The sequence below is a fragment of the Saimiri boliviensis genome, chromosome 4 (assembly GCF_048565385.1).
Source record: "Saimiri boliviensis isolate mSaiBol1 chromosome 4, mSaiBol1.pri, whole genome shotgun sequence".
Taxonomy (NCBI): Eukaryota; Metazoa; Chordata; class Mammalia; order Primates; family Cebidae; genus Saimiri; species Saimiri boliviensis.
The window spans coordinates 143,246,167-143,260,628 of record NC_133452.1 but is presented as its reverse complement, the minus strand read 5'-3'; the positions used below and the strand labels follow the sequence as shown (position 1 = coordinate 143,260,628).

General features: G+C 46.1%; 1 protein-coding gene across 2 annotated transcripts in view; it reads right to left on the bottom strand.

The window, feature by feature from the left end:
• The window catches only part of CDYL (chromodomain Y like), a 180,166-nt gene extending 170,511 nt beyond the window's left edge, over positions 1 to 9,655 (bottom strand). Inside the window, exon 1 of one of the 2 annotated variants that reach the window (XM_074398402.1) lies at positions 9,206 to 9,655. In XM_074398402.1, coding sequence (XP_074254503.1) covers positions 9,206 to 9,229 — 24 coding nt within the window. In that variant the 5' untranslated portion in view covers positions 9,230 to 9,655. The remainder of the gene's footprint in view (positions 1 to 9,205) is intronic. The other variant, XM_074398401.1, reaches the window with a different exon arrangement.
• Positions 9,656 to 14,462: the final 4,807 nt, after the last annotated feature.

Sequence of the window (14,462 nt, the reverse complement as noted above, 5' to 3'; positions counted from 1 at the left end):
CAGTACACAGCTATAGGCTGCACGATAGAGCCTATTGCTCCCAGGCTACAAACCTGTACAGATGTTACTATACTGAATACTGTAGTCAATTATAACACAATAGTAAGGACTTGTGCATTAGTCTGTTCTCACACTGCTAATAAAGACATACCTGAGACTGGGTAATTTATAAAGGAAAGAAGTTTAACTGACTCACAGTTCCACATGGCTGGGGAGGCCTCACAATCATGGAGGAAGGTGAATGAGGAGCAAGGTGACATCTTAAATGGTGGCAGGCAAAAGAGCTTACGCAGGGGAACTCCCCTTTATCAAACCATGAGATCTCGTGAGACTTACTATCAGGTGAGCAGCATGGGAAAGACTCACCCCCAGGATTCAACTACCTCCCACAGGGCTCCTCCCGTGACACATGGGAACTATAGGACCTACAATTCAAAATGAGATTTGGGTGAGGACACAGTCAAACTATGTCAACCTGTGTATCTAAACAACAGAGAAGGTACAGTAAAAATGTGGTACTGTAATCTTATTGGACTACCATCATAAGACCAAAGTGTCATAAATGTCATTACGTGGTGCATGACTGTATATCAAGCCAGGCAGAACAAAGATGTTGAACATTTTGCTTCAGAAGCAATTGTATTATAACTATTATAATCCATTTTTATAAATAGTCCCCTTGAAATCTACTGTTTTGCATTTTCAATATCATTAGGTAAATCTCAAGTGTTGGTTCAAATCCTCCATCCTTGCTCATGATGTGACAAGTTCCCAATCAGTAAGGTTTCTTCTCCAGATTCTGGCAATAAAAGCAAACATGGCTTCAAAGGGCCCTCTCCTTACAAGTTAACTAGATCTTTAATAAAATGTAACTCTTATTAAGAGTGATACTATACAGCACTTATAGGAAACCAGGAAAATATCCCAACTGCCTCAGTAACTGCTTCCAACCCAAACTAACGACAAAATCATAAAAGTGGACAAACACCAAAGACTTTAAAAATGAATTTCAGAGTCGGTAAAAACTCCCCAGAATATTTCAAAGTTAAAAATGTAATTACCGAAAATTAAAACTCAATGATTGAATAAAACGGCAGATTAAACGCAGCTCATTCGTGAACTAGAGTTTAGATCTAAGGAAATACCTAGAATGCAGCACATACAGAAAACAAAATACAAAGAAGGAGATGGAAATGAAAGGGTAAAAGACAAAGAAGAGAGAATGAGATAATCCAACAGATGCCTACATGGAATTCCAGATGAGTTACAGAGAAGCAATCTTTGAAGACAAATTGGCCAAAGCCATTTTCAAACTGATAAGAAACAAATCCAAAAAGAAGCACAACATATATACTCACCTCATCGGTAATTTTAAAAAATCACACAAAATACACTGTCGTATTGAACAAGAGGAAACCAAAGTCAAAGAGATGAGCTCAAGAGCAATCAGAGACAAAAGACAGATCTCCTAGAAAGTCACTACACCTAGGCTGACAGTAGTCTCAGCCCAGCAAGGTGGCTCACGCCTGTAATCCCAGCACTCTGGTAGGCTGAGGCAGGCTAATCACTTGAGGTCAGGAGTTCGAGACCAGCCTAGCCAACATGGTGAAACCTCGTCTCTAGAAAAAATACAAAACTTAGCTGGGCATGGTGGTGCACACCTGTAATCCCAGCTACTCAGGAGGCTGAGGGAGGAGAATCACTTGAATCAGGGAGGCAAAGGCTGCAGTGAGCTGAGATCACACCACTGCACTCCAGCCTGGATAACAAGAATGAAACTGCATCTTAAAAAACAAAACAAAATAACAACAAAAGCCAGTCTCAAGAAGAGTGCAAAGGCAAGGCAGAAGACAATGGAGCACTGACTTCAGAATGAGCTGAAAGAAATTAACCAATTAACTGGTTTTATTTAAAATACTATTCTCTCTTCCAAAAATGATGGCAAAATAAAGACATGTCCAGATAATAATGATAAAAAAACTAGAAACTTTTCCATCCATAGTCCTTCACTAAAGAAATCTCTAAAGGATACACTTAAGGAAAAAAAAATCCCAGAAGGACCTTCTGAGATAGAAGATGGATGATCTGATTGAAGAAACTGGTAAAGTCATAGGTGAATCTAAAGAAAGGTCATATAAAATAATAGTGTTCTATTTTATGCGGGTTTTTATATGGGCAGTAAGAAAGCAGTAGCATATGAGTTCAGGAACGCACCAGGGTTCAAAGATTGTAAAATCTTTACATTGTCGGAAGTGCCATTAAATATTGACTATCTTTAGACTTCATGTATGCATAGTTTACTGGAAGTAGCCTATGACTTCTAAACCCAATCAGTGAGGTTTTAATACGGTTTCACCGTAGGCTGTGGCAGAGGAGAGACTGACAAAAATCATGTCAAAGTGGTCCACAGACGGCAGTCACAGTCAAGTCTTAGTTCAAAGGTCTCAAGTGCAGTTTACAATACTTGCTTTGGGTCCTAAATCCCTCTGAGAATCAGGTAAAAGTTCTTGATTCTCTCCACCTGAAATAAGCTCATATGCACTTGAACAAATTTTCATAAACTTCTAGTTGAGGTTGTAATTGGATTTAAAGTTATATCTAGCCGGGCGCGGTGGCTCAAGACTGTAATCCCAGCACTTTGGGAGGCCGAGACGGGTGGATCACAAGGTCAAGAGATCGAGACCATCCTGGTCAACATGGTGAAACCCTGTCTCTACTAAAAATACAAAAAATTAGCTGGGCATGGTGGCGCGTGCCTGTAATCCCAGCTACTCAGGAGGCTGAGGCAGGAGAATTGCCTGAACCCAGGAGGCAGAGGTTGCGGTGAGCCGAGATCGCGCCATTGCACTCCAGCCTGGGTAACAAGAGCGAAACTCCGTCTCAAAATAAATAAATAAATAAATAAATAAAGTTATATCTAGACTTGTGATAGGCCCCCCTAAGGCTTCCTGGAGAACATGAACCCAAAACTTTGCCCAGCTTAAAAGGTTGAAGAGAATTAAGTTTGTGTGGCAAACAGTGAAATTTTCCATTCTAGAGTTGAAACCTTGTAAGCAGATGAGAAACAAAGTGTAGAAGGAACAGTAAGAGGCATAATGCTTAGGGGAGGAGGAACCTCAATGTAAGTAAAGAGTCAGGAACAGAGAGACTCATTCCTGTAACTAACCCTTTCATTAAAGTAACTCAACAATTATGCAACCATTGCAATATTCTGATCTGTGGAAAATAATGACCAGAAAATGAATCTGAGCTTTAAAGCACTTACATTCTAGTGGACAAACATGTCAGGCAATAAAGACAGAAAACAGAAATTACAACACCCTGAGTTAACTATCTGGTGCTTTTAATACTCCCTTCCTGGAAGTTCTCAGTTAACAATCAGCAGTGGTCAAGGAGCCTGCAGAAAGAACCAGTCTGGTCCACCCAGAGCTCCTCTCCTGCCAGACAGTTCCCCAACCCACCCCCACCTTCATGCATAGCCTAAGGGTCTGAAACACAGAAGGGCATATCCCAAGGCTCCTAAATCCACCTGCATTCCAAAAAGCAGCTTCTCAGAACATAAGATTCCTGTCTCCATGCAAACATTGACGATTATAATCTCGTGGTTTGGGTCTAAGAATCTGAACTGAAAAGAGACCCCAGGCCGGTCCTGTTCCACCTAGGAGTGCTCACAATATAAAAACGATCACTCCTTATTTACAAAAGAATTCATTTCTGGCCTGGCTTTGTGAATCACAGATGTCCAAAACTGTGAACCAGAACGATGCAAAGAAAGTGTTGCCTATATACCATGAAAATATGCTCTGTGGTTACAATCATTACAGAACACTAGGGAAAAGTTCATGATTCTTAGATATCACAGCAAGAAAAAAAAACTCTGTACACAGAAATTGAAAGTACTTCAAAGGAGCATATGAGAGGTCTCCACACTGCTGCCTGGGCAAATGAATAATATTCTCAGCAACTCACAGGAAAAAGAGCGTTTAAGATAGGTGATTTTCAAAACACACATGCATTTTTGACTTCACAGCCTCACCATCAACTCCGGAAGTCAAATTCACTCTTTTTCTTTCCTAATTTTGGTGATCCCAATCTTTTCAGATAGTTACACCACATACAACATACGCTAACCTAGCTTGGCCAACATCCATGAAAGGTGTCCTGGTCTTTGTGACTTCCATTTGAACTACAGATGGAGACTTTTTTCAAACTGTGCTTTTTTGGTTAATGTATGTAAAACCCTTGTGGTGCACAGGCGAGAGCAAGAATTTTATCCCAAAGTAGGAAGAAAGATTCAAAAGACTTACCTTCCGCCCGCAAATCCTGATCATCCTTTCAAACTAATCAACCTTCAAACTTTTTTTTACATACTAGGTATGGTTTCATTCTTAACAGCTTCCATTTTTGAAAATAAAAACAAATAGTCTCTCAGAAGGTCAAGACTAATCATTGAGAGCTTACTGAAATTTAAATTAACTATTACAGGAATTCTCAGCGGATTAACTCCACATCTACTGAGGAAAAAAGGAATTATTAAGACATATAAATAAAGAAATGCTTATTCCATTTTACAACAGCGTACAATCTTTATTGAGTCCATGTGAACAAAGTCTTAAGGTGGTTACTTGCCTGCTAAATAAATTAAGGTCCTCTTAACCTCACAGCTTTCTTTGGTGATATAATCAATTTACAGAGTATCTTCAAATCCTAAATCTTGAAGAAGGGAAAACAGGTTTTGTTTCAGGGTTTGAGAGTTGGGTGTTTTTCTGCCCCTCTTTAAAAATGTGAAGATGTAGCTGGGTGCGGTAGCTCTTGCCTGTTAATTCCAGCACTTTGGGAGGCCGAGGTGGGTGGATCATCTGAGGTCAGGAGTTTGAAACCAGCCTGGCCAACAAGGCAGAAACCCATCTCTACTAAAAAAAAAAATACAAAAAAAAAAAAAAAAAATTAGCCAACCGTGGTGGCGGGCGCCTGCAGTCCCAGCTACTCAGGAGGCTGAGGTGGAAAATTGCTTGAACCTGGGAGGTAGAGGTTGCACTGAGCTATGCCACTGCATTCCAGCCTGGTGACAGAGGTAGACTATCTCAAAGCGGGGGATAAAAAAGGAAGATGTGTTGTAGAATTGCTTTTACATGTGAATGCCATTTAAGTTTCAATTCTTTAGTTATCATCCTCCCTATTTTACTGGTGAGAAAGTTTAGGAGAGATAGTTACTTAAGATAAGTCCAAGAAAACAAGTTACTTAACAAGCTTCTAAGAACAAGAGAAGGCTGGGTACAGTGATTCATACATATAATGCCAGCACTTTGGGAGGCCAAGGCAGCGAATCACTTGAGGCCAGGAGTTCAAGGCTAGCCTGGCCAACATGGTGAAACCCCGACTCTACTAAAAATACAAACATTAGCCGGCTGTGGTGGCACATGTCTGTAATCCCAGCTACTTGGGAGACTGAGGCATGAGAATTGCTTGAACCCAGGAGGCAGAGGTTGTAGTGAGCTGACATCAAGCCACTGCACATCAGCCTGGGAGACAGAGCAAGACTCTGTCTCAAAAAGAAAAAGAGGGGCGGGGGGAAGGAAGGGAAGGACGGCGGGAGGAGTACCACAGAGAGAGAGAGAGAGAGAGAGAGAGAGAGAGAGAGAGAGAGAGAGAGAGAGAGAAGGAGGGCGGGAGGAGTACCACCCAGATCTAAGTCTAGAGCTGGGATGAAAGAAATCCCTTCTAACTTCCACATATCCCTCAACCGTTGTGTAAACCCTGGTTCCTAAAAAGACTATGACAGCTGATCACCTACAGCTGGGGTTAACAGTAACCTACAGGTGAAGGCCAGCCACTGCCTATTTTTGCGGAACCTACAAGTTAGGAATCATTTATACATTTTTAAGTGATTGGGGAAAAAACCAAGTGTGTATTTCATGACACATAAAAATGATATGAAACATACTAAATGACAGGAATTTTATTATCCATCAACAGTTTGAGACATGACACACAATCATACAGGCGTTGTCTATGACTGCTTTTGCACCACAGTGTTGTACTAGAGCGAGCACTGAAAGTTAACACTAAGACAAAAGTATGCTAAATTGCAGGGTTTTAATTGCCGGCGGCTATGGAGGACTCGCGTTTTTTTAACCTGTGGCCCAGAAAGGAGGGTGTTAAGACATTTTATGCCCTAAATCACCTCCTGGGCAGGGGTGGGAGCTAGGGGCTTTGGACATTTTGAGGGCCAGTGGACTTTGGACATTTTGTAAAGCCAAAGTATAGTTGAGGTATGCAGTTTTATGGGCTTTTACCATGTCACACATGAAGTGAGCTGAATGGCTGCAACGAAAACCATAATATAACCCACAAATCTAAAATATTTATTACCTGACCCTTTACATTAGAAGCGTGATGTAAAGGATGCTTGTCTTTTTGTGAAAATTATAGTTCTAACTTACGCCACATCAAAAATCTGTTTTTCTTCAATCCTAGCTGCTTGAAAAGTAGGTAATAAACCTATTCTATCCTTCAACTAACAGTAACTGTTCAAATTTTGCAAGGCTCATGCTCTACTCATCTTTTCCAGGATCTGTTCCTTTGTTGTTCGCAAAGCCTAGTTTCAATAGCCATGTAAACATTTACTAAAGATCTATTGGTATGTATCAGGTTCCATGCTAAGTTTTGGAGACATTTCCTTTTAGGTGAGAAAACCAAGGCTCAGCAGTTGGGTCACTCACCCAAGTTCCCAGTTACTGCAGACCTGTCCTCCTACCACACCATGTGAGTCCAAAAAAGCAAGGCTTCACATTTCCTCCTCTGTCAATACATCCCTCTAGATTTGTGGAGCCTCTGGCCAAATATAAAACTTCTATCTTAGTGTCTTTCCCAGCCCTGTCAGACTATCGTGTCTATCACTTCTGCCCTACAAATAATACTGCCTTTATTAAAGCAATACAACTCTATACCTTTAGAAACAAAACCAGATTTCCAGGAGGCATTTTAGGTCAGTTACAATACAATCGTCATCACTTACTGGGTGCTTGCTATGGGAATTGCAGGGTGTGCTTTACGTATGTTCTCATTTAAACTTCGTATCTCTATAAGGGAAGCATTGATCCCAATTTCACAGATGAGGAAACTGAGCTTTCAAGGCTAATTTACCCAAGGTGACAGAGATGGAAGTCAATAATTAGGTTGTTTGACTCCAAATCTAGGCTCTGGACTGCTATGCAAACCTTTCTATGTCAACTTTCAGTGGTAACATAGTCACAGTGTTGCCTCCAAGTAAAAGAGAAATTATAAAATTTGCCTTGATACCGCTACACATTTACTACACACACTTATATTTATCACCTGAACTATACTTCTATAAAACCCTTTCCCCAAAACTAACTAAAATAAAACCCAGAATCAAAAGTTCAATTGTGCAGTTATATCGTTTCTTTGCAATACACTTATTTCCTCCCCAAGAGACACTCCTTGAAAGCATGAACCATTCTTAGAGCTCAGTATCTCCCTAGAAAACCTCCACGGGGCTAGCATTCAATAAATGTTAAATGAACATAAACTTAGTACAAACTGTTACTCATAAATGACTTCTGTTAGGAATAGAAACCTAAAGATACAGAATAAGCACAGAAGGAACTAAACTGAGTCCATAATGTACTAGTGGGAAATGTGCTGTCTTCAGAATCATTCTTATACACCTAAGATACAACTTACGTATAAGGTGCTTCTACCACTGAACTGATTCTGTAGTTACACTCATAAAAGCAAATGCCAAGAGTGAACACTCAAGACTAAATAACCAAAGAATGATCTCATGTAGGAACTAAAATTCACCCATACCCTCATGCTATGTACTTTCCCCTGTACAGACTTCACCTGGAAGACCTCAAGCATCCTCGCCTCTACTTCTGTCTCCCAAGACACCCAACACTTTCCTTCCTATAAGGAAATCTCCTAAGAACAGGGAGTTCTTTTTTTTCTTTTACATCCCCAAATGACCTTAAATAGTATCCTGAATACAGTGGGGCATAGCTAATGTGTAATATGGTTGAAAAGAATGGAACATTTTCAGTACCAGCTAAGGTACACTGACCATATACAATGTAAGGAGAAGCAACAATCTTACCCTTAATTCTACAGAAGGCAGCTTTCTCCTGAGAACTTTTGCAAACATTTGCTTTTAAAAAACAACAAAGAGTTGCTAGAAGGCTAACATCGCTGACAGCAAAGCTCTATTCTATGCCAACAGCAATAATACACCCGTAAGACAAGAGAACTGAAAGGATCCCTGGGGCCACAGGGCTCTACTTGTTAAAGATGCTTCCTTAAGTCTCTCAACACCCGGGTCCCTAAACGCATCATAAAGGTGAGTCTACAGAGTCTCCGCAAGTTTTGAGTCTCTTAGGAACTTATTTACAAATACATGTGAAACAAGACAATCATTTATCCAGAAGAGCAGAAAGCCTTCCAAACTTCTGTACTCCCAGGAAGTCTACTTTTAAATACGTCAAAAGAAGTTACACGGAGGCATACAAAGCATGTCTAAAGATCCAAATTGGTAACTCTCAAACTTGAAACTGGTTTAAACCCCATCGACCATAAGTTAATTCTGGCTGTGCCCTTCTCATTTGCAATGCTGCGGCGCAAATGAATGACGGTGTATCAGCGTTAAATTTAAATTTCCTGGCTCTGGCCACAATGCTAACCTAATTAAAGCATGTGGTCAACGTTTAGCATTTTCGGTGAGAGATTTTGCATCGCTCTGGCGAACGGCAAAGTCGAAAGCGTTTGCACCAGTCTTCTTCCCGCCACCCCCCGAAAACCTTCTCCCAAATGCTTTATTAAATGGTCAAGAAACCCCCCCACCCCCCCGCGCCGCCCACGGTCCCCGCCGAGCGGCAACCCGGGCTCCGCTTCCATGACCCACGCCAAGAGCACTTTGAGCTGAGTCTGAGCAAGTCACTAGTGTCAGCGCCACTTCCCCACGGCCGGGAGCCCCCCCACGCCCGGCAACTCCGGGACCCCCGCCCGGGGCCCCTCGGAGCGAACACCCGGGCTCCCCTCGCACACATTTCCCGTCCAGCAAACTGCGGCCGCGGCGGGGGAGGGGACGCGGCGGGCGCGGGCGGCGAGCGGGGCCGTCGGGCGGCGCGGCCGGGCCGGGAGGGGCGGCGGGCGGGGGGCGGCCCGAGGCCGGGGGGAGGGGAGGTACCTCGTACAGCTCCTCGGAAGCCATGGTGGGCGGCGGAGTTGCGGGCGGGAGGGGCAGGGTCGGGGCGGGCGCCGGCGCCGGGCGGCCGACACTTTGTTTCAGTTGGGTCCTGCGTGGCCTGCGCTTCCTGCTCCCGCGGCCGGCCGGGCGCTGGGCACGGACCAGCCTCTCGCACTCCGCGGCCAGTGCGGGCCGGCGGCGCGGCGGGGTTGTGCGCAGGAGCAGCTGCGCAACGCGCCCTGGGCGCCCCGCGCTCACTCCCCGGCGGGCCGGCTCAGGCTTGGGCTCATCGCGCCCCGCCGCGGGGCCGGGCGGGCTGGGGCGGGCGCGGCGGCGTGCGGGCGGCGCGGCCGGATCGCGGCTCCCCTCTCCGGTGTAGTGCAGAAAGCTTCCTACTTGCGACCAAAAAACCTGCCCCGGCTACTGAGCATGCCCAGTGCGGCCGCCCGGCCCGGTGGAGCCGCGCTCCCGCGCTCCGGGTTTTCGGGCCGCCCGCGCGGGAGGGGCGGGGCGGCGGCGGGGCGGGGCGGCCGAGGGGAGCAGTGGGCTCCGCTCGGGGCCGAGGCGGGCGGCCGGCGGGGCCGGGAGCGAGCCGGCAGGAAGGGGAGGAGCGGGGCCGCGGGGGTGGGGCCGGAGCGCGGGGGCGGGGCCGGGGCGGGGCTCCGACTTCCCCGGTCCCGCTCGCGGGGTGGGCCCGGCCCGCGGCACCGCCCCCCCGCCCGCCTCGACGTGGGCGCTCGGGGCCCGGACCCGGGCAGGCGGGACGCGGACCTCGAGGTTCGAGGCGCAGGGCGGCCGTGCCCCCCGGGAAGGGCAGCGACTGGCCAGAGATGCGGCGGGGGACCGTGCGAGCGAGCCGGCCGGCGCCTGGAGCCCACCGCCCCGACGGCAGCGGCCGCGCGGTCTACCGCGCGCCTCCCTCCAGGAGGAGCGCAGAGCGGCTGCCTCCGAGCGCCCGCCCGTCCGGGGCCGGGCCAGCCCGCAGAGGGCCGGCGGCGTGGCCAGGTGGAGCACCCACCCCACCCCATGCCCGCCCCGCCGGCCGCCGCCAAGACCCGGAGTCCGGGCCGCGCGCCCCACGGGGTGGCCCGGCGCGCTCCGGCGGGCACGCTGGTTCCGCGGCAGGCCGTGGGTGGGAGCCGGGGGGCGGGAGCCCGGCGCGGCGGAGGGCGGCGCGAGGGCGCGGCTGCCTCCGCTTTGCCCGCAGCTTCCCTCACGCCAGGCCTCAGGGTTCCTCTCGGAGCGTCCGCCTCCTCCGAAGCGCGGCGGGGAGCGGCCCGAGTCTGGATTCCCGGGAGGTCTGGGTTCTAATGGAACGCGGCTGTCAATGGTGGTTCCTTTCGCGGAACGCTGTGGGCTACACTACAGGCCCTCGCTCAGAACAGCGAGGGCTGACCCGCGCTCCACTTCTCAGGGGAGATGGGCTGCCAGGGCACACCTGCCGGGCCCTGGACGTGCCCCCTCGGCGGCGAAAGAAGGGGTTCCCTGGCCCAACTCCCCCAGACTGCCTGCAACTCCGAACTCTCTCGCGGAGTGCGCGAAACTTCCCCACGGGGCACTGCGGAGGCGTTTGTTCACCTTCTCCCCAGGCCCTCCATGGGGAAGCCCTCGCCAGTTTCTCCACGTCTCCCAGGGCATCCTTCGGGCCGCGTCACCCCTACTTGCTCTATCTCGCTCCAGTTCCTAACCGACCTTCAGCCACTAGTCTCCTCCCACCAGTTTTCTTCCTAAAGCCCTATTCGTTTGTGCCCCCCAAGAGCGTTTCAACGACCACGGAACATTTCACAGACCCTGCGGTTTCCTACCCTCCCCACACCCAGGAACAAGCACCACGCCGACCCTTAAGTCACAGCAAGTCGAATCGCCGTTCCACTTAAGCAGTGCTTCTACCTGCGGTCCCCACCTTTGGAAAGAAACTCCCAGCTCAGGTTTCACCTGAAAAGGATAGCCTTCCTGACTTCCAGGGCCAAATCGGTAACTCCATCTTCAAGCGCTGCGGAAGCACTCACGCGTGCTCACTGCAGCACTCATGTCTGTCCACTCTTCACCCCACACCCATCTCCCGATGATGACCTTCAGTCAGACCTCATCTTCAAATCTGAAGGTGTTACTCAATGAATGGAATTTCCGGGTCCACAAGCCAGCCCAATACCTGCATATCCAATTCCCATTATCCAGTACGCACACATCCAATTCCCATTATCAAATGCTCGCACAAGAATCGCAAATTAAAGTCTCCACTTCATCTACTGGTCAAGGCGCCTCAAGCTTTGCCTCTTTCCCTGATGGCCCAGCCAATTTCCTCTGCCTCCTCCAAACAGCACCTCTTTCCTCTCACTTAGCATTTCCATTATTTGCTGCATTTCATTGTTGTCTTCTCTCTAGGTATACCAATTCATCAACAAAAGTTGTAAGTTCCTTGAAGGCAAGGACTAGGACTTCATACATTTGAGGAGTCTCAAAGCGTTGAGCGCACACATCGGCAAGCCCTCAAATACTGGCAAGTGATGGTTAAAAATCCCTCAAGTAAAACAATCCATAAAAAAGAAAAAAGAGATCCGCAATAGGAAATAAACTGGTACATCTAACATATAAGCCTATTATGCAATGATGGGCCAGTACAAACACAAGCACTTCTCTCCGTGACCATTACCCTAATTATTGCCACCTTCAGAACATCCACAAGCTTAGGCATTCACAAGGGGCTCCACCACGTGCTTAAGGGTACTATGGTTTCCAAGGAGTCTCTAAAACTACCATTGTTGCCCAGGAGAGGGAAAGAAGGGATGGTAGATATCCGCAACAACCATATTCAGATACTGAGCTAGTAAAGCAATTCTCCCCATTGTGGAAACAAAAAAGGTAAGAATTACAGCCTCATAAACGTAACTCAAAAATGTCAATTTACGTAGCTTTTTAGTCTTGACGATCTGGATTGTTTATGCTGCTATCCTTAGTCTACAACATTAAGATTAGCCTCTGTAACAAAGCAGGAGTGAGCCATATTCCTAAACTCAGTTCCAAATAACTCTCCACTCTGACAGTTGACTTCCACTGGTAAAGGAGATGGGTACTCACCTAGCCACTGAGAAGTTGAGCAAATTCTCAATTATCCACTTTGTTCCTTTCATCTGCCCCCATTTAAAACTCACCGATTAAATGCTACTTTGCTTTTATATATATATATATATATATATACATATATATGTATATATATATATATATGCATGCACACACAAATATATTTTAACCTCATTCATTCAATTTGTCTTACTTTTAAGCAAACTTTGCTTTCATCAATCACTTTTTTTATCAGCACTCATAGCAGAAGTAAATATGCCGAAGATTATTTAATGACTTGGAATTTCCACCACCTTCTATGAAACAGTGAAGTTCTGTAGTTTCCATGACCACGTGTGTGGGTGCTATTAAAGTATTTCCTCAGTGGCTTGAGAATAAAAGTAAAATCACATCCCCTAACCACATCAGGAAGAATGCACCAAAAATACATACAGCACAATAGTATCTACTGGTAAGATACATGACTCTTAAAAGATTAGACAAGTGGGCGACAAGAGAGGCGATATACACACATGAAAACACACGTCTCCCGGCAATAAACAACAATTCTTACCTGACCCGTCCCCGTTGTTGTAGGCCAACGTAATTCAATTCGCTCTTCTTCAAATCCAAACAATTGATCATCGATGGCAGGTACTACCCACGATAAGACTCTTCAGATCAAGAATCACAGCCTTTTTTCATCTCGAAAGAACAATAACTACAATCTTCAGTTTGAGATCCTCCTCTTCCCAATCACCAGCCAAACCTGGCACGTCTTCCTTTCTCCCAAGAATCTGCATTTCATCTACATTTGAATCCCAAGGCATCCAAGAGGAGATGGGGGATGGGACAGGAAAAACAGAAGAAGCCAAAATCTAGCTACTACTCTCGGAGCCAAAGTCATTTTATGGTTGGGTAGCTGTGAAAAGCTGCTGATAATGATTCCCTCCAACAATCTTGTACCTCAAAAGCATATTCTATCTTGGCTACCTCCTCCATAACCCAAAATTTAATTGTGATTTTTATGAAAACTCGACCTAAGCTTTTTTTTAAAACCACGGCGGCTAAAGCTGCCTTTCTTGTCATAGAGTACCCACTCGAGAAAACTTGGTGGAATTTCCATCTCAATCACCCACTCAGAAGAAAGAACATTTTAAACCTGAGATGCAAAAGAGAGAAACATACAGAACCAGTTATAAGATTAATTAAGATGCTAGGGGCCATGTCTGAACTGGGAGCCAACCAGTTATTCCTTCCCTGAAAGCTAAGAGTGGAATACCAGTACTGTTTTCTGGCTGGTACCAATAACAGCTAATTCCTTGTTTCAGTCACTGTTTCCTTCCCTGCCCAAATAGCCAGTTTCCCCATTTCGAGGGGCAGCCTCTCCCTGCCTCCCTCCATGTTGGTACTAGGTAGGTATCATTTCTCTCTTTCATATGGAAGCCAGTAGCCAGCTGCCACATTGCTGCTCCTTGGACAGATACCACTATTTGTTTGTTTCTTTTCTTTTTTTTTTTTTTAAAGACAGGGTTTCACCATGTGGGTCAGGCTGTTCTTGAACTCCCAACCTCAGGTGATCCACCTGCCTTGGCCTCCAAAGTGCTTGGATTACAGGCATGAGCCACCATGCTGGGCCTTATTTGTTTCATCTCTTTGCCCTTGTGATGTCAATTCTGAGACCTCTTAACATTTGATTTCACCAATTTCATCTTTGGCTGTGATACCATCACTGGGCGAACCTCATCAATTTACGGTTAAGGATCATTTTCTTTTTCAACTAGAGTTAATATTTAAGTACAGTTCTGTTTTCTATTCAGCTAATGGTGGTTCTACCAAGAGGATCCTTGTAATATGTACTCGTTGAACTTTTTTTTATTAAAGTAATGACCAAGAGCAAGGAAGTTTTTCATTGATAATTTTATGCATTACCCCATTTTCGGAAAGCAAAAAAGACCAAAAATCATCAAGAGGAAATAGGCACAGGTATTCCCATAATTTTGGTTGACTTTATGCCAAAACAGTAACTAACTCATTTAGGATCCTGGAAAAATCAGCAAGTACTGTGTAACTTTCCCTTGAATTATTGTGATGATTAATTGCGTTTGTCTCTCTAGTGAGACCATCCCAGTAACCTCTTTACCTTTCCATTTCTAGACAGAGAGAGGGAGAACGATTAGGCAAGAGATGACTGTGG